General features: G+C 62.8%; 1 protein-coding gene and 1 long non-coding RNA gene across 4 annotated transcripts; one reads left to right on the top strand and one right to left on the bottom strand.

Moving 5' to 3' along the window:
- Nucleotides 1-3626: 3626 nt before the first annotated feature.
- LOC130454026 (uncharacterized) lies at nucleotides 3627-11109 on the bottom strand. 2 transcript variants are annotated; one of them, XR_008911693.1, is made up of 3 exons: nucleotides 10520-10617; nucleotides 4426-4512; nucleotides 3627-4086 (listed from the first exon to the last, which is right to left on the bottom strand). It is a non-coding gene; the product is annotated as an uncharacterized LOC130454026 (long non-coding RNA). The 2 variants fall into 2 exon arrangements; XR_008911694.1 differs by lacking the exons at nucleotides 3627-4086; nucleotides 4426-4512 and adding exons at nucleotides 8252-8588; nucleotides 11011-11109 and having other exon boundaries at nucleotides 10520-10636.
- On the top strand, nucleotides 9122-18401 carry LMTK3 (lemur tyrosine kinase 3). Of its 2 annotated transcripts, XM_056796680.1 has the most exons (15): nucleotides 9122-9621; nucleotides 10531-10664; nucleotides 10756-10906; nucleotides 11009-11085; nucleotides 11631-11749; nucleotides 11938-12025; nucleotides 12193-12341; nucleotides 12426-12510; nucleotides 12631-12752; nucleotides 12843-12992; nucleotides 13487-15930; nucleotides 16847-17277; nucleotides 17381-17510; nucleotides 17598-17738; nucleotides 17984-18401. In XM_056796680.1, exons 1-15 carry the CDS (start codon nucleotides 9552-9554, stop codon nucleotides 17998-18000), a joined length of 4308 nt encoding a protein of 1435 aa, XP_056652658.1. In that variant the 5' UTR covers nucleotides 9122-9551; the 3' UTR covers nucleotides 18001-18401. The 2 variants fall into 2 exon arrangements, with proteins under 2 accessions (XP_056652658.1, XP_056652657.1); XM_056796679.1 differs by lacking the exon at nucleotides 9122-9621 and having other exon boundaries at nucleotides 10184-10664.
- The last annotated feature ends 595 nt before the right edge of the window (nucleotides 18402-18996 follow it).

Genomic DNA, 18996 nt, shown 5'->3' with positions numbered 1-18996 from the left:
GCCCTTGTCACTTCCTCTGCGCCCCACACCACACCCTCCCCAGCCCGTCTGGGCTCCCATCCTCCCAGCCCTCCTGGCCAGGCTGTGTGACCTTGGGCAAGTCCTTTCCTCCCTGGGTGCCAAGCTCCTTCCCCTCTCTAGGGAAACACTTGGCCTTCCTCTTGGGGAGATTCCCGGCCTGACTCTGGGTCTCCTCAGTCTACCGGGAGGAGCTGGTGGTCATTTTTCTTTCCTAAACCCTCACCACGGGTCTTACAGTCAGTACTGCATATTGGTTCCAAGGCAGAAGGGTGGTAAGGGCTGGGCAATGGGGGTGAAGTGACTTGGCCAGGGTCACCCAGTTTGGGAGTGTCTGAGGTAACATTTGAACCCAGGACCACCGGGGCTCCAGGTCTGGGGCTCTCTCCCCTGGGCCAAGTGGGTGGAAGGTTTTCCGGCCAGTCTCTGCTTCTGTCTGTCTCAGTTCCTGATGCAGAGGGGGCCTTGTGAGAGGTGAGTCCCTTCTGCAGTGTGTGCCTCAGTTTCCCTTCCTGTAGAGAGAGGCCCTGGGCAGCTCTAGTCTCCTGCCCAGCCCTCACACCCTGCTCCCTGGCTGACCTCGGCAGTGCTGGGGAGGATTCCTGTGGGCCCCAAATCCCATAATCACAGGACAGCTCAGACGTGACCTCATCGGAGGCTCCCAGCCCTCCTTGGGGTGGGGGCTGTGATTATCCTCCAGGCTTTACCCAGGAGGAAACCGAGGTCCGAGACTAGCCCACAGTCACATAGCTAGGAAGGGTGCACCTCTGCTGGAGAGGGGAGGCCGGCTCTCCATGCCACCCTCAGGCTCAGGCAGCTTTGCAGGCCAGCCTTGGCACTCTGCTGCCCAGATCCTGCACCACAGTCCCACCTTGAGACTCAGCCTGGCTCTAGCTGTTGCATCACCTCATTGGCCCACCTCATTCTGCCTCGGGCTAAGCAGCCATTGAAGCCTCACCTCCTCCAGGAAGCCCTCAGCCCCGGCCCACCTGGACTTCCTCCTTCCCAGTATCTGTGGGTGTAGATGAGTCAGGCCCCCCCAGGCCTGGGGACCTTGGGGATCCATCCCATACCCCTGGGAAGGGGGAGCAAGGTCCGCTGGGGCCCAGGGAGGGAAGGGAATGCAGGCTCCCTTGGCCCCCGGCCCCTGCCTGATGAATGGGGAAGGCCCTAAACTCAGAGGCAGAGGGCAGAGTCTGCTCTGCCTGGCAATCCAGCTGGCAAGAATGCCGCTCCCATTGCGGCCAAGCCCTCTGTATGGCCCCAGAGGCTGGGGCCTGCCGGGGGCCAGAGGGGAGGAGGAGGGCCATTTTACAAGGAAGAAGGACGCAGTGGGAGGCCGCCCCTGCCTTTCATCTCCGGCGTGGGGAAACTTTGCTGCCGCCCCCTCCCCGGCAACACTCCTCTCTGGCACCTGGGCTTCCTGGTCAGCCCAGGAGCCCACAGAAGAGGAGCCTGTGGCTCTGAGAGGCTCCGTGGCATGGCCCAGCCTCCTGCCAGCCCCAGGGCAGCCCCAGGGCTCTTCTGTCCCCGTGTAGGTGTCCTCCCAGCCCTGCTCCCCCAGGAGGAGCCCAAAGCTTTCATCAGTAGCAGGTCATTTGGTCCTGCCAACAGCCCTGCCAGGTAGAGGCAGTTACTGCTTGCACTTTACACCTGGGTAAACCGAGGCAGGCAGCGGTGCAGTGACAAGCCACGGGTCTCGCAGCTAATCTGTGTGCCGAGATCCCGGTTCTGGTGATGCCTTCTGGGGACCCTGGCTGAGTCCCGGCTCTTTTTCCGGGTCTCAGGTTCCTTGTTGCCGGGTTCCGAGGACCAGGGCTGCTCCCAGGGTGCTGCCCAGACTCCTGCAGTCTCGGGCCCTCCTTACCCGCCCTCCTCTCCCCTAGAGTCTAGACCCCGGCGTTTGGGCGGAAGAATCCCGGCAAGGGTAGAGGGAGGGAGGGAGGGGAGCGGGCCGAACACACCGAGGTCGGATCCCTCCTGAGCTGGGCCTCAGTTTCCTCATTTGTAAAGTGGGGGTCACACCAGCCCCTCCTGGGGGAGGCTCACAGCCCTCTCTATAAGCGCCTCCTGTCATCACCGCGGGTCCTAGAGGTCTGCCCCCGCCGGCCTCTCCTCCCGCTCCTCTGCCTCTCCTGGTCTCCGGGGCTTCTCTCCGGGTCCAGCTCCTGGCTCTCGGCCTCCGCTCACTGTCCCCCCCGCCCCGATCTCTCCCCGTTTCCGTCTCCCCCTTCATCTCCCGGCATCTCTGCCTCTGCTCTCCCCAGCGACCCGGGCTCCGTTCCGGCCCCACCCCCCGGCTCCCCTTCCTCTCTCAGCATCTGGGCTCTAGGCCCTTCACCCTCCCTTCCTTCCACTCCTGGGCTCCCCCAATCCCCTCCCTGCTCCCCCTCCCCCCCAGCCTGGGCTCTAAAGGCAGCGTCGAAGGGTAGCGGCAGTGGGGGAGGGGGCCTGAAGGAGGAGGGCTCTTGGCTGCAAGGACAAGAACCTGCCCGGTGACTGGTGACGTCATCGAGCCTTAGCGGGAGCTGATTGGTCGCGGCCCCTGCAGAGAAAGGACCAGAAGGCCGGCGGCCTCCGGCAAGGTTGCGGATTTGACCGGCGCCAGTCCATGGGCAGGGAGGGGACAATCCAAGAAATTTAGGGAGTTGGGAGAAGGGGGGAGAGCGGGAAGGAGGCGGGTAGCACATCTGGTCCAACGATCTCTTTTTCACATGTGGAAAACTGAGTCCCACCAGGGAGAAAGGACTTTCCCAAGGTCACCAGCGATTCTGGAATGAGAGAACAGACGCTGGTCCCGCCCGAGAGCCTGGAGTTGCCTTCGGGAAAGAAAAGAAGCCCCGGGGGGGGGGGGGGACTCGTTCAAGGTCAGCCCGCTAGGCAGTGGCCGGGCTGGAATCTGGCCCAGGTCCTTGGGCTCCAGCTCCCGTGAGCTCCGCCCCTCTCCAGAGTCGTCCGCATTCTCCGCCTTTCCGGCGTCGCGACCCGACCCGCTTTGGCCCGGGCGGCCGGGTCACGTTTTTAAAAGCACAAAATAAAGCCCTCAAGGTTATACTGAAGTAGGGGACCAAATGCCGGGTTAAGAATTCGCGCCGTGGAAGCTGGAGCCCCCGCCCCATTCGCACCATCCCTCCAGAAACGTTCAGGAAGGGGGCCGCCGGGTGGCCCAGTGGATGGAGAGCCAGGCCTGGAGACGGGAGGTTCTAGGTTCAAATCTGGCCTCAGACACTCCCAGCTGGATGACCCTGGACCAGTCCTGTCACCCCCGTTGCCTAGCCCTCACCACACTTCTACTTGGAGCCAATTCACAGTATTGATTCCAAGACAGGAACGTTTAGTGAGTCTACTAGGGAGGCAGGCCGTCCTGGGTTCAAGTCACTTAGCCCCCATTGCCTAGCCCTTACCACTGATTCTAAGGCAAAAAAGCAAGGATTTAACGTTTTAAAAAGAGCGCAGCCCCCCCCCCCCCCAGCAAGATGCCCTGCGTGCCACAAAGCGCTGGGCAGACCTTTCACACAACAAAATCCTTTTCCCATCTCCGAAACTCAGTTTCTCCCTCCTCCAAAGAGGGTGTCCGACCCATTGGTCTAGGGATGATTCTTTTTTTTAAGGAAACTAACCCCCCCCCCCCAGAACACCTCCTAATTCCATGTAACAGCACACGTTGACGTGTGTATTTTCTTAGGATTTCAAGTTCGGATTCTCTCCCTTCCCTCCCTTCTCACTGAGGAGCTTAGCATTTTGATGGCGGTTATACATGTGCAGTCATGCAAACACATTTCCATATTACTCATATTGTGAAAGAAAACAAGAGACAAAAAAAAACCCAAGTGAAAAAGCATCCGCCAGGATCTGCCTCGGGACTCCCCGTCTCTTTCTCTGGAGGTGGCGAGCGCCTTCCTCCCCACTCCTCGGATCAAGCCTTGCTGAGTGTTGGGCTGGGCCATCCCTGGCTCTCTCGGTTCTGCGTATTTCGTATTTCGCTCTGCATCAGTTCATGGAGGTCTTCCCAGGTTTTTCTGCAAGCATCCCCCTGGCCATTTGGCGAGCCATCACACCCCAAGAGAGCTGCCAGAAATATTAGGAATAGATAGAGGTCCTTTCCTCTGTACGGAGGGGGGAGATCCTCCAGGGGCTAGCCCAGAGGCCTGTGAGAGGAACCTCCAGGAGTGCTGGGGCCAGGAGAAAGTGTAAGACTGGAAAGGGGCTCCCCCAAGGCTCAATGTTTGCCCCTGTAAAATGAGAGGAGTTAAAGCCATGGTCTCTAGGGTTCCTTCTGCCCCTGATATTGTATGACTCGGGTATGAGCGGCTGTGGGTTTGCTGCAATCAGCTCTCTGGCCTTAGGTAAAGTAAGCCCCTTCCCTCTCTGGGCCTCAGTTTCCTCATCTGTAAAATAAGTAGATACCTTCGGCTGCTGACCAGCTGTGGAGTTCTGCGGTCTGTGAATCGATCACAGAAAGGGGGAGGGGGGCTTTCCTGAGATGGAGGGGCCCTAAAAGAACCAGAGAGCATAGCTGGAGAATTTCCTCTGGGGTCCTGATACCCCAGAGGCCAGGAGCCTCTATTTCCATCAGAAAGTCTTAACCTCTCTCCTATTTCCCAGATACTCTATGGCCCCTTTTCCCTGACCATTCCAACCCAGCCTAGGCACTGTGCCTCAGTTTTTGCAAAGAGCCCTTAGGGACCCAGCTTTCCCATTCGCCTAGACTCTATCCCCCCACTTAAAATCCTCCAGGGGACCCCCGAGCTCTCTGACCAAGCCTTTTACTGGAATTTTCGTCAAGGAAAGTGCATGGCATATCTATGTCCGTGTGTGTGTGTGTGTGTGTGTGTGTGTGTGTGTGTGTAAGGGGATGATAGGCGGATGTCTATCTGTGTGCATTCATCATTCAAGTATTTGAGGCCCCGAGATGTCCCCGGATCCCGGTGTGTGTGATAGCAGCAACCTGTGGAGCAACATTTCTTAAGCACCTACTATGTGCTGGGGACTGTGCTAAGTGCTGGCCAGACAAAAGAAGGTCTGTCTGATGAGGGAGACAGCATACAAACAAGGATGGACAAAGCAAGCAGCATAGAGGACAAATGCAGAGCAATGAACAGAAGGAAGGCACTTGAATGAAGATGCAGTGGGGAAGGCTTCCTGGAGGAGGAAGTCTCAGGGAAGTCAGGGGTCAGAGACAGGGGATGGCCAGAGCTGAGGGATGGAGGGTCTTGTCCATGGGATAGCCAGGAGGTTGGTGTCACTGGATCCAAGAGTGGAGAAGGAGGTGGAGGAAGCCTGGAAGGGACGAGGGTTCAGGTGATGACGGGCTTTGAATGCATGGAGATCATTCTGAGATGCTCTCGATTTCAGCAGTCTTTCCTCCTGATTTCACGAGGGTCAGTGACTGCATCAGTGAGTTAAGCACTGTAGGAAGAAGCGAGGTAGCTTAGAATTCAATATCCCGCTGCCCTGGTGATACGTTCCTGTCTCAGCGATCGTGTTAATAGCATCTGCTTTCTTTGATAGATTTATGCTGTGTGAGGTCGGCCTGTTATGAGGCTTTCTCTTAGCTTGTGCCTCCGTAGTAGTGCTGGCCCCCACCAGTGGTCCTTGAAACGAGGTTCCTGTGCCAGCAATAACCCTCATCCCTAAATCTGGCCTAGCTGTGTGACCTTGGCCAAGTCCCTGAATCCCCACTGCCAACTGATGCCACAGTATGGATTCTAAGGTGGAAGGGAAGGATCGGAAAAATAGTCCTTGTGCCTCCAGATCATTCCGGCCACTCCTAAATGACCTGGGCTGTAAAACCACTACTTCCCAAGGGCTCCTTCACCCGGGAATGCCATGGTCCAAAGCCCTGCCAAAGGGTCTGAAGAAGGCCCAAGAGCTGGCGGCCGGTCGGGCCTGGGAGGAGTCTTGTAATGCAGGACATCGTGAACTGATGACTGGTGGAAAGGCCTGCAGACCGAGTGCTTATGACTGATGTATCGGCCCTGTAGCCAATTGTGGGCTCTCTGCAGCTGCTGGAGTGGACTGGGCAGGAATGGTGTGGCCTCATTTCCTGTCTTGTGTTCTCTCATTCTGTACAAATCCTGGAGGGTCCCTGACCGGAAGGAAGGCCTCAGCCCGATTGATTAGGGGCCACCAGAATCCCTAGTAAGTTGGTCATGAACAACGCTCCATCTTAGTGACTTCTGTTCCAGGTTGGATGTTTCAGGCCCAACAAATACCTCTCGTTCTGTATTTGATCCTGGAGGCAATAGGGAGCCACTGCAGTTGGAGTAGGGGGGTTGATGTGGTCACGACTGAGCTCCAGGAAGATCGATTTAGGGACTGGAGGATGAAAACTGGAGAGGGAAGAGGCTGAACAGCAGCCATCCAGGCATGAGGAGATGACCTGCACCAGCATGGACCGTGTTGGAGACTGCTGGTAGAGGAGTTGCCTTGGCACCATATTGAGGGATGACTCCTAAGTCGTGAGCCCAAGGGGCTGGGAGGACAGTGGTATCCCTTATAGTCATAGTGAAGGTGGAGGGTGGTGTGGGAGAGGGATCAGGAGTTTTGTGTTGGATGTGTTGTGTTGGAGGTCTACTGAATGGGGCAGTGAGCCAGGCCTAGAGTCAGGAGGCTTGAATCTGGCTTCAGACCCTTCCTACTTGTGTGACCCTGGACAAGTCACTTCACTCCTTGGCCCTCTTCTGTCTTAGAGTTGTTACTAAGACAGAAAGGAAGGGTTAAAAAAAAGAAGGTTCCACTTTCAGATATGGAAAGGGTAGCTGGATATGTGAGCTTGGAGGTAAGTGGAGAGACTGAGGCAGGAGGGAGATTTGAGAATCATCAGCACAGAGATAGGGATGAAATCCTTGGGAGCTGATGGCCGGAGGTCATGAAGACCGAGAGAAGAGGGGATCAAGGAGGAGAGCAAGGATGGAGAAACACCACTGGATCTGGCCCCTCCGACATCCTTGCTAACACTGGAGAGAGATGCTTGGTGGCTATGGAGGGGATGCCAGTGTTTGCTGGTTCCCCTTATCTTGTGCATCATCTCAGTGTGTGCCTCTGTGGGGAAGTGGGGAAGGGGAGAGAGGTTAGTGTGTGTGTATGTGTGAGACACACACACATACACCTTCACTGAATGCCTCTGTCCTTGTGGACGGGGAACTGCACTTTTTGGTTGTGTTGTGCTCTGTCAGCTCTGTGCTGTATGACCTTTGGGCGTTTGTGACAGGTGTGTCTGTTGTGCGTATCTGAGGATATCCATGCTGGGTGGCTCTGAAGAAGGATGAGAGGTTGGTCTTTAGTCTACACATTCATGCAATCAACATTTATTAAGTACTTCCTAATGCTGGGCACTCTGCTAAGCCCTGGGGATGCCAAACGGGGGGAAAAGATGGGCCCTGCCCTCCAGGAGCTTCCTATCTAATGAGGGAAACAACATGCAAAAATATATGTATTAGAAGCAAACTAGAAACAGCTAGGCGGCCCAGAGAGGAGGAGGAGGAACAGGAGGAGGAGGAGGAGGAGGAGGAGGAGGAGGAGGAGGAGGAGGAGGAGGAGGAGGGGGAGGAGGAGGAGGAGGAGGAGGAGGAGGAGGAGGAGGAGGAGGAGGAGGAGGAGGAGGAGGAGGAGGAGGAGGAGGAGAAGGAGGAGGAGAAGGAAGAGGAAGAGGAGGAGGAGGAAGAGGAGGAGAAGGAGGAGGAGGAGAAGGAGGAGGAGGAGGAGGAGGAGGAGGAGGAGGAGGAGGAGGAGGAGGAGGAGGAGGAGGAGAAGAAGAAGAAGAAGAAGAAGAAGAAGAAGAAGAAGAAGAAGAAGAAGAAGAAGAAGAAGAAGAAGAAGAAGAAGAAGAAGAAGAAGAAGAAGAAGAAGAAGAAGAAGAAGAAGAAGAAGAAGAAGAAGAAGAAGAAGAAGAAGAAGAAGAAGAAGAAGAAGAAGAAGAAGAAGAAGAAGAAGAAGAAGAAGAAGAAGAAGAAGAAGAAGAAGAAGAAGAAGAAGAAGAAGAAGAAAGAAGATAGCAGTGGTTATATATAGGCTAAATAGGAGATAATTAAAAGAGGAAAATCACCGGAATTAAGAGGTTGAATTAATTAGTTGAGACTTAAAGGAAGTCAGGGAGGTCAGTAGTCAGAATGGCCTAGAGAGCAATGACACCAGATCAGAATATGTATTGGAAAGTAAAGTGTAGAAAGACTGGAAAGGGATGGGGGGACAAGGATTGAGGGGCTTTGAATGCCAAATAGAATACTATATATTGCAATAGGGAGCCACCAGTTTATTGAGGGGGTGAGGAGTGCGTGTGGCATGACCAACCCTGGGTTCTGTGGCTGAATGGAGGATGGATTGAAATGGGGAGAGCCCCCTCCCAGCCCCAGCAGCTATTGTCTACCCGAGGCCACCAGGGTCTATAGCAGGGTTGGTTGGGGCAGTGGAGAGATGATGCAAAGGTGAAGTTGACAATCCTTGGTGCCATATTGGGTCTGGAGGTGGAGAGAGAGAGGGGGTCAGCACCAGTCCTGGGTTGGGAGCCTTCGGACTTGGCTCCTCCATCTTGGGTCCAAGATGGATCCTGGACATCTGGGTGGGGATGTCTGAAAGGCAGAAGCAGAGCCGGGGGGCAGACTGGTTGGATCTGAGAACCCAGAGCACAGAGCCCCGGAGCTGAGGAGGAGAGGCCCGAGTCGGAGGGCATCTGCCTTGATGGTGGTACATGAGCACGCGTGTCGTGTCCGTGATGTGTGCGAGTGAATCTGGGATGTGAGCCCGCATGTGCACGTGTGTCTGAATGGGGTGTGACACACATCTGGGCATGGGTGAGAGATAGATAAAAGGGGGAGCGTCTGAGACATGCATTAGGCTCTGTCTGGCATGGGGATGATTCGGTATGCCTCTAGTCTATGTGATATGTGGGAACATGTGTGGCCCGAGCATTTGTGTGCTGTTTACACGTCTGCAGTGTGTGTAATGCGGGCTGTGTATGAATGGTTCCTGTATCTGCATCTCCCTCTCTTCTGTCTCTCTTTCTCTTCCCCTCCTTTCTCTGTCCCCTCCCCGCCTTGGTTGCTGATGCTACCCGGAGCCGGTTGCCATGACAACTCCTCCATCCTCCCTCCATCCTCCCGCCTCCTACCCTCCTCCTGACGGGCTTTCAGCTTCCCCAATCCGGTTGGCTGTCGGGGGCGGGGCCCCCATCCATCTGCCCCCCACCCCCCCTACAATCCCACCCTCTCTCCCCCCCACCCCAACCACCCCAGCTCCCTGGCTCCTCTCCTCCGTAGGTCTCTCCCTCCCCCTCATCCGGCTGTCCCTACAGAGAGGGGGGGCCTGTGGCAGCCTGGGCCCATACGCGGAGCCCTCCCTCCCCTGTCCGGTCCCTCCTGTCCCCCTCCCCTGAGCCGGGGGAGGCCAGGGACGCTCGGGTCCCCATGGCTGGGGGCTGAGGGACTCGTCTCCCCCCCTCCCCTTCCTCCCTCCCCAGAGCTTCGGGGACCCCCTCCCTCCCCAGCCACCATCACCTCCTCCTCCTCCTCCTCCTCCCTTCCATCTTAGACAAGATGCCTTCCCCCAGCCCCCTGGTTCTCCTGGCTCTCTCGGCTTCCTGCCTGGCCACCCCGGCCCACCCCGGTGAGTCTACTCAGCTCGGCCCTGGCCCCTTCCCCATCGATCTATTTGTCTCCACCCCGCGTTCATCCCCTTCTCCCTCACCTGTTTGTCTTGGAGCCAGGGGCCTGGGGTGTGCGGGCAGAGCCCAAGGGGTGGGGGTGGGGCCCGACCTTTGGGAGGGTTCAAGAAAGGGGGGCGCTTCTAGATAATGGAGGGATTGCAGAAAGCAACTGGCCGGGCCGAGCTAATGGAAGGCCTTCACAGGCAGGGGCCAGGACCTGGGGAGGGGATGCCTTCATTCTGATGGAGCCCGGCCTGGCCTGCTCCCCTCTCTTTCCCCACCAGCCCCTTCTTCTCTACCCCAACCCAGATAGACACTGGGCCCTTCGGGAGGACGGGGCCTGGGGCCTGGGGTGAGGAATCTGAAGATGGGGCGCCCCCCCTTCCCTCCCCCCCTCCGCAGCCACGGAGTGCTGCCCCCAGCCCAGCCACCTGGGGAGGCCAGAAACTACAATTCCCATGATCCTCTGTGCACCACACAGGCTCTATTCCACGGCCATTGTCCCTTGGCACTATGGGAGTTGCAGTCCTCAGCTAGGTACTCGCTGGGAGGTTGGAAAAGCCAGCCCAAGAGGAAGGGGCCCGGTCCGAGGTTTGAGGGGCCAGCCTTGAGCCCCTTCTCTCCCTCACCGGTCCCCCCAGCTTTGGAAGGAGAGATGATACCTTGGGGGGAGGGCGAGGCAGGGCAGGCCCCCATGACCACGGATCCTTTTTAGGAGCAGTCTCAGAACCCCCTAGCTCCCACAATAGCCCTGGCTGTCCCGCCCCACTGCAGCATGGGAGTTGTAGTTTGGGCAGCAGTGGGGGAGGGGCTGACTGGGGAGCAAGTGCGGCCTCTGACCTCTTCCTGCTGTCCTACCTCCATCCCAGACGGACTGTTCCCAGGCCAGGGTCCCTTGGCTCCCCCCTACGCTGTGGTCCTCATCTCCTGCTCTGGACTCTTGGCCTTTGTCTTCCTCCTCCTCACCTGTCTCTGCTGCAAGCGGGGGGATGTTGGCTTCAAGGTGAAGGGGGTGTGGGAGGCTGGGAGCCAGGGAGGGGGGCGTTGGGGCCACGGCGGGGAGCCCCCCCTCACCCCTGCCCCTTTGGACCCAGGAGTTCGAGAACCCGGAGGGAGAGGAGTGCTCGGGAGAGTACACGCCACCCGCCGAGGAGACGTCCTCCTCCCAGTCCCTGCCCGATGTCTACATCCTCCCCCTGGCCGAGGTGTCCCTCCCCATGCCCGCCCCGCAGCCTGCCCGCTCAGGTAACCCAGGGGAGGTGGGCCAGCGGGGGGGGGGGGGGGGGAGGGCCCGAGGATCCCAGGAGCCCCCGCCCAGAGCCCCTTCTTCTTCCCTTCTTTCTCCAGACCTGGGCACCCCCCTGGGCCTGAGCCGCCAGCACCTCAGCTACCTGCAGGAGATCGGCACTGGCTGGTTTGGGAAAGTGAGTGGGAGTGAGAGGGCCGGGCCGGGGTCCCGCCAGAGCCTCTCCTCAGCATCCTGCCTCCGCCATCCTCCTCTCACCGCCTACCATGTGTTCCACCCCCCCTCTGTGCCCCGTCCCGGCCTCTAGAGGACTTTGGAGCCGGGAGGGCGCTTGGGGCCACCTAGGACCGTTCCTCCACTTCGGCGGCGAGGGAGCTTTCCCAAGAGCCCCGGCTCCTGTCTCCTGACCCGGCCTCCCTCCCTGCCTCTGTCCCCTTCCCATCCACTCATCCCATCGCCGTCCCCTCATCTGTCCGTCAGCTCTTCCCTCCATCCCTCCATCGGCTGCTCTGTGTCGCCGCCCAGTCGTCCACAAGTCCGTGTGCCCATCCCTCCATCCGTCCCTCCGTCCATCTGCCTCTCTGCTCGTGAGTCTCGGGATGGGGGGGGGGGGGGGCAGGGGGCCTGAGGCAGAGGCGCATTCCGAGAGCCATCATGGACCTGGGCAGGGCGGGCACTGCGGGAGGTGGGGACTGAGGGTGATGGCCGGCGTGGTCTGCTCAGGTCATTCTAGGGGAGATCTTCTCGGACTTCAGCCCGGCCCAGGTGGTGGTGAAGGAACTGAGGGTCAGCGCGGGCCCCCTGGAGCAGCGCAAATTTCTCTCTGAGGCTCAGCCTTACAGGTAACATGGGCCGAGGGGCCGGGCCGGAGCCCAAGAAGGGGGGGACCAGGAGGGGGCCCCCTGGCCTGAGCATGGCAGGGGGATGTTTGGATGGGGCAGAGGCTGGGCCAAGGGCCAGGGGAAGTGCTGTGGGGTGGCTGCTGGGGGCTGGAAGGAGGTCCCTGCCTGACCCATGGCCTGACCCCTAGGAGCCTGCACCATCCCAACGTTCTCCAGTGCTTGGGGCTGTGTGCCGAGACCCTGCCCTTCCTTCTCATCATGGAGTTCTGCCAGCTGGTAAGTCCCCTCTTGGGCCTCCAGCAGGCCGGGCCACGGAGACCTGGGCATTCCCAGGAAGCTGGGGGTCTGGTCTGGCCTCATTCGGGTCCCTCCTAGATGCGTGAGCGGCCACCAGGGACGTCCATCCCATGACCCTCAGCCTGCCCCCTTTCCCTCTTCTCCAGGGAGACCTGAAGCGCTACCTCCGGGCCCAGCGGCCCCCCGAGGGCCTCTCCCCAGAGCTGCCCCCCAGAGACCTGCGCACCCTGCAGAGGATGGGGCTGGAGATTGCCCGTGGGTTGGCCCACCTACACGCCCACAACTACGTGCACAGGTGAGAGGCGGCCATGGGCAAGGGAGGCTGGGGAGCTGGGGGCCGGCACAGCCTCATCCTCTCTGTCTGGCCTTCTCTGCCCAGTGATCTGGCTCTGAGGAACTGCCTTGTGACCTCTGACCTCACGGTGCGCATCGGAGATTATGGCCTCTCTCACAGCAATTACAAGGTGTGTGGGTGTCCTGCTTGGCCCATAGTGGCCCTGAGGGCTCTGGGACTGTTTGTTCACCTGGGAGTTGGGAGCTCTTGAAGAGCCCTTCCATAGCGGGAGCTCCCTCACCCTCTGCAGGAGGATTACTACCTGACCCCGGAGCGCCTGTGGATCCCGCTGCGATGGGCCGCCCCTGAGCTTCTAGGGGAGATCCACGGCACCTTCATGGTGGTGGACCAGAGCAAGGAGAGCAATGTCTGGTGAGCTGGGCCGGTGGGCAGGGATGGGACCCTAACCCCTGCCGGTAGGGCTCCTGGCTTTGGTCCCTGGAATCCTGACTACTTCCCCAGGTCCCTGGGGGTGACGCTGTGGGAGCTCTTTGAGTTTGGGGCTCAGCCCTATCGCCACCTCTCCGACGAAGAGGTGTTGGCTTTCGTGATTCGGCAGCAGCATGTCAAGCTGGCCCGGCCCAGGCTGAAGCTGCCCTATGGGGACTATTGGTGAGTGGGGGCCTGTAGTCCCAGCCCTTTCTGCAGCCCATCCCACCCACGCCATCCAGAGCCTGGCCCTGCCTGTCAGCCCAGGGGCCAAGGCCTGGGCCAGGTGTCCAGTTACAAGCCCAGGTTTCTTTCTGACTTATCTCACCATCTGATCCTCAAGCCCTCCCGGGTGGGGCACCCTCAGACTCCTCCTCTCTCCTCTTCCTTCCCGCTTTTAGCCCTGCCTCCCTCCTGATTCCCAGGCCCCCTCTTAGAAGCAGAGCCTCTGGCGCTGCCGTGCTCTCCTCGGGTCCCTTCTCTTACCTGCTCCTCTCTCTGGCTCTGCCTCGGTTTCCCTGGGTCCCCTCTCTGACCCCAAGTCTTTCTGGCTCTGCTTTGGTCTCCTCTCTCTGACCTGCTCCTCTCTTTGGCTCTGCCTTGGTCTCCTCTCTCTGACCTGCTCCTCTCTCTGGCTCTGCCTCGGTCTCCCTGGGTCTCCACTGGCCCCTTCCCAGGTATGATGTCCTCCAGTCTTGCTGGCGTCCCCCTGCCCAGCGCCCCTCGGCCTCTGACCTGCAGCTGCAGCTAACCTACCTGCTCTCTGAGCGGCCCCCCAGACCTCCGCCCCCCCCGCCACCCCCCCCACCCCGGGATGCCCCCTTCCCCTGGCCCTGGCCGGCCCCTCCTGCCCCGCCAAGGCCCACGGCCCTCTCCTCGCCGTTCCCCCTCCTGGATGGCTTTCCGGGGCCCGATCCCGACGACGTCCTCACCGTCACTGAGAGCAGCCGCGGCCTCAACCTTGAGTGCCTGTGGGAGAAGGCGAGGCGGGGGGCCGGCCGTGGCGGGGGCAGCAGCTCAGCCCCCTGGCAGCCGGCCTCTGCACCCCCGGCCCCCCAGGCTGCGCCCTCCAACCCTTTCTATGAGGCCCTGGCCACGCCCAGCGTCCTCCCAGTCATCAGTGCCCGGAGCCCCTCGGTGGGCAGCGAATACTATATCCGCCTGGAGGATCACGGCTCCCCGCCGGAGCCCCTCTTCCCGAATGACTGGGACCCCTTGGATCCGGGCGTCCCGGCCCCCCAGAGCAATCCGGCCCCTGCCGAGGTCCCCCAGCTCGTGGCCGAGACCTGGGCCTCCCCGCTTTTCCCTCCTCCGCGGTCATTCCCCCCAAAGGCGTCGGGGAGCTTCCTGCTCAGTGGCTGGGACCCCGAGGGCCGGGGGGCGGGAGAGACCCTGGCCGGGGACCCTGCGGAGGTGCTGGGCGAGCGTGGTGCAGCCCCCTGGGGGGAGGATGACGAGGAGGAGGAGGAAGGGGAAGAGAGCTCCCTGGGAGAGGGGAGCAGCAGTGGGGGGCGCCGAAGCCGCCGGGGTCCGCTCCCCTGCCCTCTCTGCAGCCACGAGGGGCCCTGCTCCTGCCTCCCGCTCCAACAGGGGGAGATGGTATCCGGCTGGGGGGGCCACCCGGCCCTGGGTTGCCCCAACCCCCCCGAGGACGACTCCTCGCTGCGGGCCGAGCGGGGGTCCTTGACCGACCTCCCCGTGCCCCCCCCCTCATCGGCCCCCCCCGAGTTCCTGGACCCCCTAATGGGGGCGGCGGCGCCCCAGTACCCCGGGCGGGGGCCACCCCCAGCCCCCCCCCCCCTGCCGCCGCCACCTCCCGCCCTGCCCCCTCCTCCCGCCCGGCCTCTCCCGGACCCGGCAGAGTCACCCGATGCCCCCTCGGGACTCGGCAGCCCAGGCTCCGGGCTCTCGTCTCCGGGCCCCAAGCCCGGGGACAGCGGCTACGAGACGGAGACCCCCTTCTCCCCCGAGGGGGCCTTCCCAGGTGGGGGGGCGGCCGAGGAGGAGGGGGTCCCTCGGCCACGGGCTCCCCCCGAGCCACCCGACCCGGGAGCCCCCAGGCCGCCCCCAGACCCGGGCCCTCTCCCAGGCTTCCTGGTCCAGGTGAGCACAGAGCAGCTCCTGCTGACCCTGAGGGAAAACGTGACCCGCAACGTGCTGGGGGAGAGGGCAGCCCCGGCCAAGGCAGGGAGGGCCCTTCCGGGCCCCCAGAGTGCCCCCCGGGAGAAAGTCCCGGGCCACGCAGGAAGGGGAGCCCCGGGGCCCAGGGAGAGGGCAGCCGAGAACGGGGAGCCGACGTCCCCGGGGCCCAGGGAGAGGGCGCCCGAGAACGGGGGCCCGAGGCCACCGGGGAGCGAGGACACGGCGTGGCCGAACAGGGGCCCGAGGCCGCCGGGGAGCCGGGAGAAGCCCCTGGAGAATGGGGGGCAGAGAGCCCCGGGAAGCAGAGAGAGAGTGCTGGAGAACGGGGTGCAGGGACCCCCAGGGAGCGGGGAGAGAGCCCTGCAGAACGGGCTGCAGAGAGCCCCGGGGAGCCAGGAGAAGGTGCCCGAGAATGGGGAGTGCAGCCCCCCAGGGAACAGGGAGCAGCTGCTGGAGAATGGGGGGCGGAGGGAGACCCCGCAGGAGAGAGCCCGAGGGAATGGGGAGAGGTTTCTGGAGAATGGGGAGCAGCGAGTCCCCGGGAGCCAGGAGAAGCCCCCCCGGAGGTGGAGCCCGGCCAGGAGCCCGGGGAGCAGCGAGCCGGCCCCCACGAGTGGAGGGAGCGCGAGGAGAGCCCCGCCCGCGCCTGGGAGGCCGGGCCCCGAGAATGGGGGCCCAGTGCCGGAGGGCCCCGGGAAGGCCCCCGACGCAGAACCCGGAGGCGGCGGGGACGGCGCAACCGGGGCCCCCGGAGAGACGAGGCCGGAGCCGCCGAGGCCGGAGCCAGCGCTTCCCCCGCCCCGGGAGCCGCCGGCACCCGAGGGAGACGCCGGGGACCCCGGCGTCCAGGCAGACGGCGCCGTGGAAACCGGCGGAGACGGGGAGCCCTGCCGCCCGGGGAGGAGGGGCCCCGAGACCCCGCAGCTCTTCCTGGACCTGGGCCCGCCGCCGGCGCCGGGGAGCAGCGAGCAGATCAAAGGTGAGCGCGGCCTGCCAGGGAGCCTCTCATGCCTCCGCGAGGGCGGTTAGGCCGTGGTGGAGGCCCCCAAAGGCGAAGGCCGCAGCAAGGAGGCTGGCCCCCTGGGGGGGGAGGCCTCTCCTTCCGTGGGAAGCGAGTCTAGGGGGCTCCCCAGGGCAGCTCCAACGGGCTAGACACTCGGTCTGGGGAGAGCCGGGCAAAGCAAACACGCCTGCGACAAAGATCCCAAGGTTGGGGTAGGCCACAAGCTCGGGAGGGCCAAGAAGGCCAGAGCTCGTTTTCGGAGCTCTTCCTGAGCAGCTAGGGAGGAGGCTAGAGAAGGAAGGAGCCCTCCCTGCCTGTGGTACAGAGAAGACCCTGGCAGGAGAGGCCGTGGGGCTGCCCCGGCAAAGGCCAGGCAATGGGAGATTGAAGCCTAAGGCCAGGCTGGAAGGAGGACCCGGCCGCCCAGGGGACGGGGCTGTGGTGGATGGCCTGGATGGCCGGCAGGGGGCGAGTTTGGGGGAGGAATCTGCTCTTAGGGAGCTAGAAGGGGCCTCGAAGTCCCAGGCAGGTGGTGGGAAGGGACTGGGCCAGGGTCACGCGGCTGGGGAATCAGGAATGGGGGGGGTTCCCAGCAGCCAGTGACCCCGGCATTCCTCGGGGACATCCAGGCCAGGAGGGGACGAAGCGGACCAGCATTTGTTGAGCCCCCCCTGCTCTGGGAGGCAGCCGGGATTATTGCTCCATTTTAGGGACTAGGAAGCGGAGGCAGGCAGATTCACCCTGGGCTCTCCCAGGCTCTAGGCTGGGCCTGAGCAGGCCCTGTGGGGGGCAGGGGAGAGGCTGTTCTCCTGGGCCGCCCGAGGGCCTTTTCTGGCTGGGGGGACGGCCGGACGCTGGGGTCTCCCATCTAGTAGTCCGTTTCCGTCCCCAGCCAAGCTGTCTCGCCTGTCGCTGGCCCTGCCCCCGCTTTCTCTTACCCCGTTCCCGGGGTCGGGCCCTCGACGGCCCCCCTGGGAGGCTGGGGACGCCGGGGTCCCTGGCGCGGAGTCCGGAGGCCCGGCGGCGGCCCTGGGACTGGTGGAGGACGGGGAGGACGAGGAGGAGGAGGAGGAGGAGGAGGAGGAAGAGGTCGGGGCGGCCGTCGGGGCGGGCGCGGAGGCGGCGGCCCGGGGCCCTGGGAGGGCCCGGGCAGCCCCGGTGCCCATCGTGGTGAGCAGTGCCGACGGGGAGCCGAGCCGCCCGCTGCGGGGGCTCCTCAAATCGCCCCGAGGGGCCGACGAGGCCGAGGAGAGCCTGGAGCTGGATCGGAAGCGCAAGATGGTCTCCTTCCATGGGGACGTGACCGTCTACCTCTTCGACCAGGTGCGCCGCGAGGGCCGGGCGGGGGGCGGGGCGGCAGCCAAGGCCCAGGGGCGGACCAATGGGGAGGGGCCGCCTCTGAGCCCCGCCCCCGCGCCTATTCCAGGAGACCCCGACCAACGAGCTGAGCGTCCAGGCTCCCCCCGAGGGGGACCCGGCCCCTTCGACACCCCCGGCCCCGCCGACCCCTCCCCATCCCCCCAGCCCTGGAGATGGGTTCCCCGACAGCGGCTTCGGTAAGGCGGGGCAGAGGATGGGGGCGGGGCGGGGCGGGGCGAGCTCGGAGGGGGGATCCGAGCCGCCCTTCTATTCCCTGACCGTAGGAGGCAGCTTCGAGTGGGGGGAGGATTTCCCCCTGCTCCCCCCCCCAGGCCCCCCACTCTGCTTCTCCCGCTTCTCCGTCTCACCTGCACTGGAGACCCCAGGGCCCCCGGCCAGGCCCCCCGACGCCGTCTGCCCCGCAGGTACGGTGGGTCAGCCGAGGGGCCGCACCGTTGGGGGGGGCGGGGCGGGACCGACAGCCAGCCAGCCCCCCAGAGGCGCCGCTGCCAGGATGCCCCAGCGAAAGGTCAAATCCAGATGGGGAAACTGAGCCAGAGAAAGCCTGCGTGGCCTCTCGCCGGGGGGAGGGACTTGGAACTCTCTGTCCCAGGGGGCACGTGGGCAGCCTCGGCCTCCCCACTCACCCTCCTTTCTGCCTCCCCTCCAGGCCCCGTGGAGAACTGATGCCCCGAGGCCCTCCCCCGCTGCTGCCGGCTCCCTCCGGAGACGGGGCAAGAGGAGGCGCCGGAGTCCTGGAGGTCCTGGAGGTCCTGGGAGAGGCTCCCGAGGCTGGGCCGCAGCCCCCCCCCAGCCCTCCCGAGCCCGTCCCCCCGCCCAGCGCGCCTCAGCCTCCTGGAGCCGAGTGAGAGGAGCCCCCTCAGGACTCGCCTGCGTCTGGGCGCGGCCCAGGGATCCCGGACTGACCCGCCGGGGCACCTCAGGACTCGGGGACTCCGGCCCTACCTCCCCGGGGCTCGGCGGGGCCTAGGCCTCTGCTCCCCCCTTGCCCCCTTCCCCTAACGGCCCAAGGCCAGAGATTCGTCCGTTTTCATGTTATTTAAAAAAAGACAGACAACTTTTTTGGAGCTGGGGCTGAGCGTGTGTCTGTGGGGGGCTGATGTGGGGGGGTGGCCCCCCTCTCCTCTTACCCTGCTGGCCTCAGTTTCCTCACCTGTAACAGGAGCTGGAGAAATGGCCCCCAGTGGCCTCTCCACCAGCGGGCAAACATTTAGCGCCGGGTGGGAGGGAGGGGGCCGCCAGTGACGAAGACCTTCTGGTGCCCCCCGCTGCTTGCCAGGGGCCAGAGGTCGGGGCACAGCCCGAGCCCCAGAGCGGGCTGCTATGTGGCCGGGCTGGAGGGCCTGAGCTTTGGGTTCCAGGTCCCGTCCCTGTGGCCCCCCTCTCTGGGTCTGTCTCCTCTCCACGGCCCGTCTACACACGGCGTAGGAGAGCCTCCCTGAAGTCAGCAGCCTTAGTGGAGAGTGAGGGACCCCCTGCACCCCGAGTTCTGGGAATCCTTTTCCTGTGGGGGTGTCCCTGACTCATTTGCCTATCGACAAGGTGCCAACAGGCTTCAGAAGCCAAAGCTGACGGGGTTCGGCCAGGCGCACCGGCCAAAGGCCTCACGAGAGGGGGCAGCCGGCTGGGAAAGTCCCCAACATGCCCCGCTGGCCGTCCCTG

Source organism: Monodelphis domestica, chromosome 4 (assembly GCF_027887165.1).
Source record: "Monodelphis domestica isolate mMonDom1 chromosome 4, mMonDom1.pri, whole genome shotgun sequence".
NCBI lineage: Eukaryota > Metazoa > Chordata > Mammalia > Didelphimorphia > Didelphidae > Monodelphis > Monodelphis domestica.
This window is presented reverse-complemented; position numbering and strand designations above follow the sequence as displayed.

Bases quoted from the DNA above. Each gene is read 5' to 3' on its own strand.
- LMTK3 (XM_056796679.1), top strand. From the start codon at position 10,437: ATGGGAGTTGTAGTTTGGGCAGCAGTGGGGGAGGGGCTGACTGGGGAG. The intron at 11,750-11,937 runs GTAACATGGGCC...CCTGACCCCTAG, and splicing joins TCTGAGGCTCAGCCTTACAG to GAGCCTGCACCATCCCAACG. The intron at 12,511-12,630 runs GTGTGTGGGTGT...CACCCTCTGCAG, and splicing joins TCTCTCACAGCAATTACAAG to GAGGATTACTACCTGACCCC.